At 34.0% G+C, this 15,481-nt stretch overlaps 1 protein-coding gene across 2 annotated transcripts; it reads right to left on the minus strand.

The window, feature by feature from the left end:
* Positions 1-12,384: 12,384 nt before the first annotated feature.
* LOC147408749 (thaumatin-like protein 1) lies at positions 12,385-15,279 on the minus strand. Of its 2 annotated transcripts, XM_086421477.1 has the most exons (3): positions 15,081-15,271; positions 14,289-14,979; positions 12,385-13,082 (listed from the first exon to the last, which is right to left on the minus strand). In XM_086421477.1, the coding sequence occupies exons 1-3, from the start codon at positions 15,139-15,141 to the stop codon at positions 12,902-12,904; spliced, it is 933 nt and encodes a 310-aa protein (XP_086277603.1). In that variant the 5' UTR covers positions 15,142-15,271; the 3' UTR covers positions 12,385-12,901. The 2 variants fall into 2 exon arrangements, with proteins under 2 accessions (XP_086277603.1, XP_086277608.1); XM_086421482.1 differs by lacking the exon at positions 12,385-13,082 and having other exon boundaries at positions 14,285-14,979; positions 15,081-15,279.
* Positions 15,280-15,481: the final 202 nt, after the last annotated feature.

Genomic DNA, 15,481 nt, shown 5'->3' on the forward strand with positions numbered 1-15,481 from the left:
ACGATTTTAAAGTCATTGTGAGGCTTAAGAAACTCATTGGAATTCATGTCAACAATTCAGACTGATCAGTGACCATAGAATTTCAAAAGATAAGATCCAAGCATAGGTCTTTAATTAATTTGTAAACAAAGCTTAAATAGAGATTGGAAAACAAATAACTACAATTGGTGCCAAAGAACATGAGCAAAATTAATCTCAAGAAAAATAAAGCACAGACATAGAAGAAACCGTGGGAAGAGGAATAAGCCCTGACATCATAAGATTACTATACTGATGATGAAGGGAAATTAGTAGGTTAAAATCGATGTTAAAAAAAAAAACATTTTTGTTTAATAATAGAGTGCAACCAACAACTAATGGTATGCAACTAGTCGGTCCATTTTCTTATTAATCCATCATCTTCAACCTTGTTTTCAACATCTTGTAAAAAACCTTCGAATTTTCTAACAAAAAATTCATCTTCAACTTTTCAATGACCTATATCATTCTTAAGGATAAATCTTACCGTGACCATAGGTTTGGAGGAGAGACAATCGAAGGTTTTTCACTAAAAGTTAAAGATAAGGGTGTTTGTAATTTTCTTGTTAGTTTACAAGATGATACAAAGTTAAATGGGTATCTCCTTAATTTGAAAGCATATGTGATATCCTCTACCGAGAATGCAAAGGGGTGTGTCTAAATCACCCTTTTATACAAAACTCCATTTTTTTTAATTCAAAACCTTCATGGTAAAATTAATAAATAGAAAAGGGTAAACTAGCATTTCGTGTGCCGAATATGAAAAAATTCAGATTCTGACCAACTATTCACTTTAATTTCCAAAATGTGAACGTGCAAGATCGCAGGTTTTTCACGTGACGATTTCGCTGGTTTAACGTGACAATTTCAATAATTTCTTTCCTGAAGTGACAATCTCGCTAAAAGTGTACAAGATTGTCATGTTCACGTTTTTGGAATTAAAATGGATAGTGACCCATAATCAGAATTTAGTCAAAAGTTTATCCCATTTGGGTAAAAATTCCAATAAAAAAGATAAATGTTAAGAAAAGGGATTCAACTAGTTGCAAATCAGCCTACATCAATTGCATTCCATCACTTAAAAAATTCCTCCTTGCATTATATTTGTGTGATTGTAGTCCAAAGAAAAAAAATAGAGAAATGGCACCATTTATTCAAGGTTCAGTGATTTTAGAGAATCCCGCCTGGTTTTGGTGAAATTTAGACATGATTTTGTGGGCGTAGGCTCACAAAAGGGTAGCCCAAAAGTTGTCATGAAATCAGTGATCCTTAACACTTCTGTTTGACAGTTAATTTAAGAGTCCTGATTTTTGAACTCAACTTGACAGGGGGATTCAAAAACTCACCGATGTGGCATGGGGCAAAGAACCCTAGATTCTGTTGCTCGGGATACACAACCGACCTACCATCTGCAGTTGTGTATCCCGAGAGTACAGTTGTCTATCCCGAGCGAAAGAATCTACAGTTCTTTGCTCATGACACATCGGTGAGTTTTTGAGTCCTGCTGTGAGGTTGGGTTCAAAAATCAGCACTCGTCTTAATTAAATCTTCCACTACGTGTTGCACCCTTTCAGCCTGTTAATCTGATAAATAATGGCCCAAGTCATGTTCTGACAGCCCGTGGTCCAGGGAATAAACCATTTGATTTTAAGCCCATTAAAAATGAGCAACTTCAACATCTAGAAATCACAATTCAAGCAGATTAATGGAACTTGACGGATTTAATTCTACTCCATAGTCATATAGTTTAGGGGACCATGTCCAATTTTTTGAGAAAGAATATTTTCTTCAAAATTAATTTCTTCCTGATTACTATTTTAAATTGTTTTATATTTATAATATTAATCAATAATTTTTGCTACACATAACCATTTTGTTGTCGACCAGGTTTTGAAATAACTGCCATTACACATGAGTTTTCGTATTTTGTTTTATATTTTTAAGTTTGTAATTCTATAACATCGGCTAGATTTTGTAATTTGAATGTCGAAGAAGATAGATCCCACTCTTGAGCTAGAAAAAGAGGGCAAAAAATTTCAACCCTAGGATTGAAGACGACAGATCCACGCTAAAAAATCTAGATTGAAGATAATTGATTTTGGAGAGAAAATCATCTAGAAGTCAAAGATAATGATATTTAGGTCATTTATGATAATCTCTCAAGAATCTATGATATTGACAAAGGGGGGGCATCTCTAAATTGCCACCGAACAAAAGAGTATTTTTTTCAAACAAAATAAAATTATAAAATGAGAGGAAGAAGCGAGAAGTTTCAAACAACAATCTAATATGAGGTAACCTTTCTCTCTATCTAATTGCTGGTCTGGACTCAGAGCTCGAAGTGCAGCGTGAAGAAGAAGTAATCAATGGAAAGGGGTATAGTCGTTAAACAATCAAATAGTCATACACACCAAAAACAGTTTAATTTTAGTGTTTGGTGCGTTTTCAAAATTTGGTGCCATAATATAACTTCACTTATTGTTTTATTATGCATATTTTTAATTTTTTTTTTCTGATTTTGTTGTCAGTGAGCCTTGTTTTAATGAGTTTAGTAACTCGATACTAGTGGGATTTGAATCCGAGTCTCAAGTATCATCACCCAAAGATTTTACCAACTAAATTAATTAGCACCTACAGAAGGATTTCTTTTTAATTGGTGAGCATTTTTTAATGAGTTTAGTAACTTAGTGCTGGTGGGATTTGAATCTAAGTCTACTATCATCACCCAAAGACTTTACCAACTAAACTAATTTGTATCTGTTTTTAATTTTAATTTTTGACAAGCAATTGGTTGAGGGTCTATTTATAATTTTAATGAGTTCAGTAAGTCAGTGTTGATGGGATTTGAACCCAAACCTCTAGAATCATCAACCAAAGATTTTACCAACTAATCTAGCTGGCACCTACTTTTAATTTTAATTTTTAATATGCAATTTGTTAGTAGTTTGTAGTCAGGGGTGGAGCCAAGTGCTTGTATGTGTGGTGTAACCCTTAATTTTTGTTAATATTTCAGATATCCTTCTGAACCTTGTTTCAAACTGAAGACATGGTTATTTGACCTTCTTTCCCTCATGTTATTTTATTTTATTTTATGATTTGAATGCACATCTACACATTTTGGTTAACATGTGAGATACCATTTGTTTCATGCTACCTTTGAACTTTCTGCCCGCTTCAATATTTTGGGTTAGTTAGACACACTTTTACATTACGTGAAATATTTGAGTCCCCTGTTTTTTCAAATTTATGACATGGTGTCTTTGTCCTTTATCTTCGTTTTTGGATTAATAAAATATAACTTCAATACCTTATTTTCAGCTTTACCAAAAATTCTTAATTTTTCTTCTTAAAACTAATTATCTTCAAGTTCATCAATCTTAATAATAAATTATTTTAATATATTTTACCAATCTATCTTTTAAAGCTTGCCTTAATACCTTATATAAAAAAATTAGAATTTTTATTAGAAAATCTTATCATCTTCTAATTCAGAAATCTATGTTGCTATTTACATCTGATAGTCAACGTAGATTAATCCTAAGACAACTAAAGATTAGGGTAAAAACTTTTATCCAAGAGGTTGAAGATTATTGACTTTAAGAAAAGAAAACATATAGATTTTGGTTTCAAGTTGAAGATGAAGGTAATTAATGAGATAATTTTGCATTAATTTATAAGTGAAAACTGAGGTCATTAATATTTAAGATACACCATTTTTAAATCGACAACATAGTGGGAGAATGACACGCACAAGAAAATTCTGGTTCCACCATTCGTTGGTAATGGCAGGTTTTGATCAGAGGTCTCGATTTCATCATAGAGAATTAACCAACTTCCCAAGATGGGACCGTCAATATTGTAACATATCATGCATATAATCTATTTGAAGGATAATACCCAAAAAATGAAAATCATAATTTAATGGATGATGACACTGTTTGACATGGATGGTTGACAAGATTGATATACATTGAATAACTCCTCCCCCATAGTTATCAGATAACCTTTTGTAGCAACCTATCAAAGAAAGATACCAATTCCATGTTTGTATGCAAATCTCCATAAAAGGATTAGGACCCTTTGTAGCCTCCTTCAGTCCTGTTTCTTTCAACATCTTTATTTTTTATTTTTTATGTTGCATTGCTGTGTTTATATGTGGTGTAAAGGTCCATATGGATAAGAATTCTACCTTTGCTTTCTATCTTCTATGCATCATCCCTTTCCCCTATTTCTTTGTCTCCTCTCTTATTCTTTTTTATCAAAAACTTTGAGTCACTCTCCCACTATTTGATTTTGATAGTAATTACATCTTAGAAAGAGGGTTTGGTCTCTCTTCTTACTTTCTCCCACTTTTGCATTCTTTACTATTATTTGTTGCCACACCATGGTTGGCTTGTACGGAAAAATCCTTATGTTAAGACCATTAAAGCTCTATCTGTTTAATCTCTCGAGCTTTATAGAAATGTGTTGAAGAAGAGGTCAAAGGATGTAGTGGAATTTGTGGTATTAATTACTTCACCTTTTGATCCCACAGACTTAGTTGGAAAGGCCCTTTTATCTACTTTTTGCTGAGGGAGTCTATATTCAAGGATTAGCCATTGTTAATAAAGCTTTGATTAGCTAAAGCTAAGGCAATTATGCATGCATGCAGACGCTTTTATCTCCTTTGTTTTTAAGGATTAATTACACATTGTTAATACAACTTGATTAAGGAGGTCATGCACGTAGAGACAATTCCAACGACGTGTTTTGAGAATCATTTTATACTTTATTAATATAACTTTCATTGAATCACAAAGTTGACAGTTCATGGTGTACCCTTTTTTGCCATAAGAGCAGTGGCTTATCTTATATGTTCGTCATCACCAGGATGTTCTGTGTAGGTTTTCCATCACTCTAAGGAAAATAGTTTGGTGTTTAAGTACCAAAAGGTAACAAAATGCGAGGAAAACTATTTTACACGTATATGATCAGATTTGCCGCTTGGCAAATCTTTTCTTCCCCCTCCCCCCTAATAAATGGATTTGTCACACGCAAGGAATTTAAATCTCATAACTACCCTAATTTTTAAGTTTAAATTTAATATAAACAAAGTCATTTTGATAAAAATAAATAAAATTTGAAACTAAACACCCTAATCAAGGAAGTTAGTTTTCAAAACATAAAAAAATATCTTTTTTAATTATTTGTATAATATTTAAAATCATTTAATTAGTATTTTAAATTATAAATAAATCTTTTTATGCAGTTCAATTGAAAAAAAGAGAAACACTTCCCTTACAGACTAAGTAAGATTTTAAATCTTGTTAAGGATCATTGAGCTCTAATGGATTGCCAAATTGGCAATCCAACTTTATAGCCCTCTAGATTTCATCTAACGAATTAGATCCATAAAAAAATAAAAATAAAAACAAATTTTGTTTGGACTTGATCCATGATTTTGAAAATGAATGGCTATCAAACTCTCAAATTTAAAATTAAAATTAAAATTTAGCAGTGAAAAATAATCTCATTTAAGTTTTTTATTTTTATTTTTTAAGTTCATAGAATTTTGTCCTCTACATCCCTATGGCATCTGTTCATGTTTTTGGATGTCACAAGTTGAGCTCAACGAACCTTGTAAGATTTGAAATCTTACCACGTTAGACTTACTAAAAATAATTATAAGACCCAATTTAAATGCCAATCCCCATTTTGGTGAATATTTTAGAGATCCCGTGTTTCAAACTGATGGCATGCAGCTTTACCAACAGGGGCGGAGCCAGGATTTTGCCCATGTGGGGGCAATCAAGAGTAGAAATTTTTGTGAGGACAATTAAGAGTGAAAAAAAAAAATACTTGTGGGGTAAGATTGGAAAAAAAATTGTGGGGGCAGTAGTGGCAGTTTTTTTTATTCGTTGCTAAAATCTGTTAACTAATTTATAGACTTTGAAAATTCTTGATTGTGGGGGGAAGTGCCTCCACTATAAATGCGTCCCTATTGACCAATGTCTACTATGAAAGACTTATCAAAAAATGCTCTCATCTTCACCTGTAGCCAAAAACCCTTATTTTTCTTGCAAACATCAGTCACCTTCAAGCTCTTGAACCTTTAGAGAAAAATCCATTGTCCTCAAGCTCTTAAAGAATTTCTTTAATTTTTTTTATCCAAAAAACATCATCTGCCACTTCCCCCAAAATCCTATTTTGTACTTGAGATTTGAAGGAGTTAAAATCTTAAGGTACAGAACAGCAGTAAAAATCAAGAGTTCCTGGCCAAAGGTTGAAAATAAGGGCATTAAAGTGATTTTTATATTATTCTTTCAGAGAAGACTAATAGAAAAATGTGGAGATTAGTTACGGTTAGTGTCATCTTTATTATAGTCATAGCTGGAGATCATCTCCAAAACTGGCTAACAGTTTGGGCCTAAAAGTAGGTCCATTCCCATACTATTGATGTGTACATGTATCAAGCAGGTTTCAAGGGATTAGGCTACTTAAACCTACCAGGCCAGTCAACTCTATGTTTATTCTAATTGTCCCCCGTATAAGGGGGTGGATGGGAAAGTGAAAATCTTAAAAGTGCATTTGATAGATTCAAAATCAATAAGATTAGAAAAAAGGTTTTCCCGAATTAATTTTAGCAAAGGCAGCTCTGAGAGCTCATATCGATTGGTTGAAATGCCTAAAAGAAAGTGTTGTTATGGGAGAAGTGGAGATGATACTCATTGGTATTGGATTTTAAAGGATTAGTACCCCATTTGTCAATGTTCCTTTGGAAATCCAAAAGTAGAGTCCATAGGGGCCACTGAGAGATATTTTGTTCCACCACAAAATTATTTGGTTCTTGAAAAAATTTCAGTCTCTAGACCCACTTTAATTTTGAGGCCAAAAATGAAAAGAATAATGCTGAAGTGAATCAAGATTGTACCTCATACTGCACATCCTTAAAAGTGGAAGTGGAAGTGTGCATGTACCGTTAGCGACACAACTTGGTTCACTTCAAACTGAGAACTGAACCAAACAGATAGCTTTGGGGTGATTTGGTTCAGTTTGCAACAAGTTGCGGTATGATTTCGAGTTACAAACATGGAGAATCGATCAATTTGATTCGATTCTTGGATCAAACTTGTTTTGAACCAAGCTAAATCAAGAACCAAACCCCTATGCAATAAATAAATATATATTATATAATAATTATTATGAATTATTTTAGGAGTTAAGACATAGATTAGTGATTTTTTATGAATAAAATAATGACTTTTTATGGATAGATTTGTGATTTATTGTATAAAATTTTATATTTGTTTTTTCATTAAAAAATATTACTTACAATTTATAGAATATTGACAACCTGTAGAACTGAATCAAATCAAACAGACTTTAATTTGGTTTGGGTTAGTTTGATTCCAATGGAATTTGGTTAAGTTCTGGTTATTATTTAGTGGAATTGACTTATATTGGTTCGGTTCCAATTTGACCTCAAACCAAAGCAAACCGAACCAAGTTGCACCCCTATGAGTTATAGATGCTTTTCATCGAGATGTGGCTCCTACACACTTTCCCATAATGATGTGTGATATGAGGTACAATCCTCACGACTCAAAAGAAAAAGGCCATCTAGATATTTATATTAATATAATAAAACACAATTGTAAAGTCTATTTTACTATAATTTTATAAGAGATAAGTGTCCCATCCAACTACAAAATTTTGTGGGATCAACTTAATTACCTTTCTTCTTCACCTCCTTTGAACTTTACTTATTTCCTCTTTATCCTTTTTAACTCATTTGATCGTTTTTCATTTTTTGTCCCTTTAACCTCAAATTTTTAATAAAACACCTTCAACTTTTTTTTTCTACTTTTCCCTTGACATGGCAGAATTATAGTATCTATATAAGAATGTTCCATATATCCCCGTTTGTGAATCTTAAAGTTGGGTCAAAAAAAAAAGAAGAAAAAAAAAAAAAATGAAAAACTATCAAAGTTTTCTCAACTATAAATATGATAACAAATGAAAATTCTTACCCCAAGCCCACACTTTATATTATATAGTTGGTGTTTTGAGAATCCAAAGCAACTCTCCTACTGACAGTCGAGTAAGAGGGGCTTCAAATGAACGCTTTCTAATAGATTAATATTTAAAAGTTGAGTTTGGTCTTGTAACCTTATCTAGAAGCACACCATTATAGACCCTTAATCTTTCATTAATTTCATTTCATTCTCATTCTAAATTTTGACAAAACTTAGAGATTTGGAAATTATATTTCTACGTTCTTAAGTTCAAATTGTTCATGTATGCTAGCAAAATATGACATTTTTCTATGTGTAATAAAGAGGAGTGTTGGAATCATCCTTTTTCCATAGTCTCTTGTTGTCCCTGTCATTTGAATCACTGATTTTTCTACATTTTTGGTGAATTTGTCAAAATCACTAAGGCTGTCAGTGGTTGGGATCCATAACCATAACCATAACCTGATCCAATTAGTTCTTCATCAATTATGTTTTGGTGCAATATAATTTTTTATTCATTTTTATCTTGTTCGGTAAGCTGGGTTGAATGGACCCCACCCTGTATGTTAAAAATTACTCACAAATATAACTACAAGATACATCATCTAATAAAATGCTCACAAGCTCTTGAAGAAGGAAAACATCGTCCTCAAAGTACATCTTTTCACGAGCTCCTAATCGAGCTAGGAAATCTGCTTATAATCTATAATCTAACCAAAAACTTAACTTTTGTATAATCTATATGGTAAAACAAAACTGTGAGTCCCACTTTAACTACAATTTCGAAGATAAACAACCCCTCCAAACATAATTTTGAAGTTGGATGCATTTTATTTTGTTTCCTTTCCATTGTTTCTACTTTATTATATTTCCTACCCTCCCCTTCCATTTTTCAATAATATTCTTCTAATTTTATTATTTTTCCTTTTTTTCTCCCTTTAACTCATTTTATTATTTTTCTTCTTTTTCCCTCTTTCAAATAATATATCTCCAACTTTACTATTTTTCCTATTTTACCCTCTTAACCTCAAAGATTTTGCATAATATACCACTAGAAATTTATTATATATAGGTGGAAAACAGTTCAACTGTTAGTGGATTGGATTTGGATCAACATGTTGAGATCAGATAAAGGTCCATTCATAATTTAATAAAAACCCCACCATTGATATCCTTGAAAATCACTATGTGCCTTGAGATTCAAGGCAAAGTCACGTGTATTTCAATTCAAGACTATTGATGGTCTGATAATTAGGAATTGGGACAACAATGATAAGAGATGATGGTAAAGGGACGTTTCTATCATTTCCTTGTATAAAGTATAAAACTTTGTACACATAAAGATGGTCAACCCACGCAAGTATCTTCATTAGCTATAACGCCATTGGAGAAACAATTTCATGTGTAGAACGTTGGTGTCGCCGATGTTTTAATAGCACCTAAAGTTGAATCAAGTTATTTTTAATTATATGTTCTTCCAAAGCTATAGATAGCATTGGTCATGCATTCCGGCCTCATTGACAAGGGAACGGTGTGTGTCCCGTGTCATGGATCATAAATCACGACACATTTGAGTGATTTTTTGCTCACTGCCCCAACAGTAATTCAACATGGGGCACGAATAACATCAACAATAGAGAGAGAGAGTTTCTCTCTCTCTTGCCCACAAATTTATTTTTTAAGATTCAAATTTTAAAAAGGGTCGTTGGGCCCACATTCACAATCAAACAATAAAAACCTTCTAAATTTCATGAAAATATTCATATTACAAAAAGCATTATTAAAAAAATATGTTTTTCAAGCTTGAATCAAGGTATTGAAAATGGTCGACTATTGAATATCCAAATTTAAAAATAAAATTCAACGGTAAAAAATAACTTTTTTATTTTATTTTATTTTAAAGTTCATATAATTTTTCCTTCTACAATCCCATTGCATATATGTATATATATTCTTGGCCGGAGAGAACTTTCTCTCTCATCGCTGATATCATTCGTGCCACATATCAAACAGCCGTTGGGCTGTGAGCAAAACATCACTCACACATTTAATGTCCTGAAACACTTTTATTATAAAAGATTAGTAGTAGAATGTATTTATAATGAATAAATCTATTTTTTGTTGGAGTCCCTTGACTTTTGAATCAGGTGGATATTATGGAGCCCTCGTGTGGTCCTGTTATGGATAGGTTATGACATGGAGCCACCTAAGATAAGTTGTGTCGGTTGTTTCAATTCGTCACATGTTCTCTCATATGTGATTTTCATGTTCCACATTGCTCAGTGCTCACCTCCCATGTGGCTTAGTTATGGTCAAGCTTCCTTTGCCTTTATAAGGAGCGAGCATCTGCACATTTTGACATGAACCACGTTTGATATGTTGATGTTGAAGCGCACAATTGTGTTGGAGAGCATTGCCATCGCTCCCATAATTTACGGATGGAATTCACCCAAGGAGTATCTGTGCACGTTTGATGTAAGACACTTGTTTGGACATGTAGCGCATGATTGATGACACGCACTACCATGTGATACCTTTACCACAACTTCAAATCCAATATTCTCTCCCCTCAAACACCACTTGGACACATTTTCTTTATGTACATGTAAAATGCCTTTTTGACATTCTTTTCTTTAATTTAATATGAAATATTGTTTTTGGTCAAGTTACTATGGTGTTTTATGATATTTTGAATGACTCGAGATAATTTGACTCCCTCATGTGGCATACTCAATCGGCTCCCTTGACGTGGGGTGTGTCAGAACCATAGATTTCCTTTTATTAGGATACACAACTGCACGAATTTATGGGGATACGCGGTTGTGTGTCCCGAGACATAAAGTATATGGTTCTGACACACGCCACGTCAGGGAGACAATTGGGTTCAAAATCCACCTCAAATACTACTTACTGGCTTATCATCTTGTTTGCCTAGAAAAAATTGTTATTGTGAATGTAAGACCTATTTTGTATTGTGAGGAAAAAGTATGATTTTAACAAAAAATTACTTAGTTCATAATATAGAGTTTTGTCACTAATACCCCCTAATTTTTGGGCGGCAAATAATTTATCTTCTCAAAAAAATAGTTTTTCTATTTTATATTTTGAAACTCATTTTTTATGTTGGGGACATTTGTTTTTAAAAAAAACTTTACTAACCAGCTTAATTACATCTTGTCTAAAAATTAGGGAACATCTTGTGAAAAATCCTACGTTAGGAAGTATCGATTCTCTAGTCATAAATGTGTCATCTCGAGATAATCATGATTGATACTATGAAAGATACGTAATAATCAATTGTTTTTGTCAAAATTCCTGAGGTGGATAATTGGGTCAATGAAGTATGAAGTCCGCATATTAATTGGGATCAAATAGAAAATGCCATTGCACCAAAAGTTACATTACTCATGATCCCAGCAATCATATTGAAGAGTGATTTGGACATTTTGTTTAATTATCTTTGTCTCTATTTATATTTTCTCTCAAACATTTAGATCATGAATCCTATTTCCTCATTATACTCGATGTAAAGCTAGATATGTTATAAAGTTGAAGAATTTTTCCGTACAGATTCCATAACCGTCACCGAATTGAGATAGACATCGAATCTTAACATCACTTTCGGACATGGAGCTCGAAAAATTGCAACCAAGCAAGTCCTAAAGTGATGGACCATTACTCAAGTAGGATAGGACACTTTGCATTTGATCTTACAGTGATGAGAACATGTGAGGTTGTGAGAAAGGGGTTCAACCTCCTGTGTGATTGACGTGGTACCTATGCTGCTGATCAAGGTTGGCACTAAATCGTTATCTCTATAGTCAAAATGGGTGGTTATTTTGAAAAGCAGACTTGCAAAGATTTGAATTGGAGTATAAAAATAGGCAACAACTTTCGAAATGACCCTTGAACTTATTATTATCCACATATGTACATCAATCGATCGAAACCGTCCACAATATATATGACCACATATACCAATTTCAATTTTCCAATCAAGGGATGAATTATCAGTAATCAACCACTAAGTGATGTAGCTAAAGAATCCCACATTAGGTCATTATTGTATGCAGAGCCAAAATAATCCCAATCAATGAGCACATACAACAATTTTGGGGTGGGACTGCTGAACCCACAATGTAGCAAAGGAAATCGTCGTGCCACCCACATCCATACAAGTAGTAGCTATAGGTACACACCACACAATTGAAGTATTAAACCATATAATACTATATCCAAGTTCATATTTAATAATTTAATTAGAGCCTAACCTCAACACAGGAGCTCTATAATTAATTTATAGGAGAAACCCCAAGCCACATAACACCTCCAAAAGTGGGAAACACCTAGATTAAAAAAAAATAAACAATAATTTAATATTTCAACTTGTCGTGTGTCATTAATAAGCGGTGGTTACATAATTAATATAATACCATTCCATCACAATGAACCTCAGCCCCTTATTTGTAATACAAATAAAAAAAAATTCCCCACCTCTTAATCCTATTGCATCACAGACGCTTAAAACAACTGAGCGTGACTAATGATGCTCGCTATACGTTGTATATAATAGTATAGTATTACTTACTAGATTATAGAAACAGAACCATCTCTCTATCATATATATAATTAAGAATTAAATGTTGTTTCTTGTGAAAGGATGGAGACAACAGGAACATGGGCGGGTGCAGAGGGAGAAGGGCCGTTTTCGTCTGAGTCATTACCTTGTCACCTCAGTAAAAATCGTGGGGACCACCCACCATCCATTGCCCCAATAATAACAATGAAGAAAGACATCATGTGGCCCCGCAAGATAACACCGCCTTCAGCTAAAGTTAGAAGCGTAATTTGGAAGAGTGCGATAAAGTTTATAGATGATAACGTTAGAACTACAGCTGCCACAACCTCCAAATTGCTGTCATAAAAACTAAGGCACCGGCGACGAACTGTTGGTGTGCCACGTGTCTGGATGATGCACCGCTTATATCTTGGCTGCCCAAGAACACCATGGTTGTATTGATCAGTGGTAGGTCGGCCGCCTGTGGATTTGAATTTTGGGACGCTTTCTTACTGCAAGATTCAACGTAAAAAACCATTAGTTTAGAAAAATTAATATCTTCTAGAAAGATCTCTCTAGATTATAAAATTAAAAAAAAAAAAAAATTTATATCTAACAAATGGGTGAGATGGAATTATTTTCATAGAAAATTACTACAAATCTCCTCATAAATCTATATTTTTATTGTTTTCCCATTTCAATCTTACATGTTTTTCTTGGACAAATTAAAAAGAGTCTTCAATATTTATTAAGTATCTTACTGTGATGGCAAGCATGGACGGTGGATTGGATTGGAAGAACATGTGTAAATATATATGGGGAATGATGCATCTGTTTCTAACTCCCCCGACTTCCAAAAATATATACTTTTTTATATATATAAAAGTAGCGGTAATTAATACACCAAGTTTTACTTATAACACGTCAATTTATATGCAATTAATTGGGTGAATCTCAAATTTCTGCACCGGCTGTGATAAAATTCTGATTTTTATAACCTCAGAACTCATGAGTTCGTCCCTCTTAATATCTACCAAATCATAAGCGAATTCACTTAAAATGGAATTTAGACATAAGTTGCATACATTTTAAAAAATATTTCTGATTAATTTAAGAAGGATTGGTGTGTTGTAAGTAAAATTTGGGGAGCCAAATTTTTTTTTTTTTCCAAAGTTGTATGCCTGAAGTTACGGTTCATATGATTCCTAGATATGATAAATGATTCCTAGATATGATAAGCATTGAATGGATGTCTTGGGTCACTGGAATTAATTAATTTGCGAGGAGAAAATAAGATATTTAGAGGAGAAGAGATTTTGTACGTAAGTAGTAAATTAAATTATTTACTGCTAAGTAAAACAATTTTGACACGTAAAAGGACTTTGATAAAAAAAAAAGAGGTTAGAAGAGAGCTCTCGAAGTTGGCAGTTGGGACCTACCCAACAGCTGGGTTACAACTCAATTCAGAACGTTACATGGCCCTCGCAAGTCCAACTGATATTTTTCGAATTTGTGACTTTAGGCCAACGGCCATTTGAAGATTTTTAGAGTACTGATGTTCTATATTGTACTTCCCCATAAAAGATAGTACAGTTTACCTTTGGGTAGCCCCGTTAGTTAACGTTCACTTGTCAAAAGTACTACAGTACAAATTGTTGTAATTTTTTTTTTTATCTTTAAAATTTATTATTAAGAGGGGGTTGATTCGGTAAATTTACCTGGTAGGCAGGGATGGGCAGAAAGTGATAACGTAGTTCGCGGATGCACAAGTAAAAGTGCTAGTTCCATCATCATAGGCGTAGCTATAGGCACGGGGGCAAGCATGTTTGAAGAACTCTGAATACGTAGATGGCGCACAAGTATTTGGGTTTCCATATGCGCCACTACAACAGTACTGCGGTTGTCCAAAAGCTTCACACGCGCTCTTACACGCTACATCGCTCCCATCAGCACTTGCCATCTTCAACTCTGATGGGCATGCTTCGTTAAGCTCCACCACACAACCCGTAGTACTGCAGTTTCCACCAGACCCACCTTGTGGGACCACCAACATAGGAAGGTTGTATCCGTCAACAAGGCTAACATCGTAGAAATCAAGACCTCCAGCTCCATTTAGTGTGAATTCGGCTAGAGTTGCAGGTGGCGCAGCACCTGATCCGGCGCATTCTAGCTTTCCTGACCCGCAATCGCCCGTAACGCAAGTAAATTTACCGTTTGAGTCTTCACTGCAAAGGGTTCGACCCCAGAGCCGACCGGACCATGATGCTGGTACAGAGAGAGTTTTGGATTCACCATTTTCAAGGGCCAAACCTGTGGTATCGAGTGGTTGTGTTCCTGCCCCCGTTAGTATTCCCGGCCATACTGTGTGGGCGCAGTTATTGGTTATTGTAAAAGTAGCCGAAAATACCCCTGCACAATAAAACAATTACAAATAAATATAAACAGACTGAATGGGAGGAGGAAAAAACAGAGGAGAAACAGAGGAATAAAAATTATGTTCTATTCTTTACCTGAGACGAATAAAAGAAATAGAATACATAAAGGAGAAACAACGAGAGATAAACGAGCCATTATTAGAGGGAAATATATAAAGATAAAAAAGAACAATTGAAGAAGAAGAAGAAGGTGGGTTCGAATCTACCAAACTCTTCTTCTTCTTCAGGGGGTGGGGAAAGAAAAGAAATGTGGGAATTGGTAAGGAGGGTGCGGTGGGTAATATATAGAACGAGTGGCAGGAGTTGGTGGACCCGCTTAGAACGATTTGTTTATGTCGGTTACTGTAAGTCTGACTCTCTCTTTTTGGTAGTTTCTAACATGAATATCTCTGCAATAGATCAACAAGTAACGTAGTGGGGTGAATGTATTTTAAAGCAGTTAAGCTCCTTTTGGCGTCTAAAACTAAAATTTTCCT

Source organism: Akebia trifoliata, chromosome 2, assembly GCF_017979445.1.
Source record: "Akebia trifoliata isolate Shusen 1 chromosome 2, ASM1797944v1, whole genome shotgun sequence".
NCBI lineage: Eukaryota > Viridiplantae > Streptophyta > Magnoliopsida > Ranunculales > Lardizabalaceae > Akebia > Akebia trifoliata.

What these genes read in the sequence shown, in the direction of transcription:
- LOC147408749 (XM_086421477.1), bottom strand. Translation starts at nt 15,141, where the DNA reads ATGGCTCGTTTATCTCTCGTTGTTTCTCCTTTATGTATTCTATTTCTT. An exon ending in ATTTCTTTTATTCGTCTCAG is followed by an intron (nt 14,980 to 15,080) that starts GTAAAGAATAGA and finishes TTTATTGTGCAG; the next exon opens with GGGTATTTTCGGCTACTTTT. An exon ending in TGCCCATCCCTGCCTACCAG is followed by an intron (nt 13,083 to 14,288) that starts GTAAATTTACCG and finishes TGAATCTTGCAG; the next exon opens with TAAGAAAGCGTCCCAAAATT.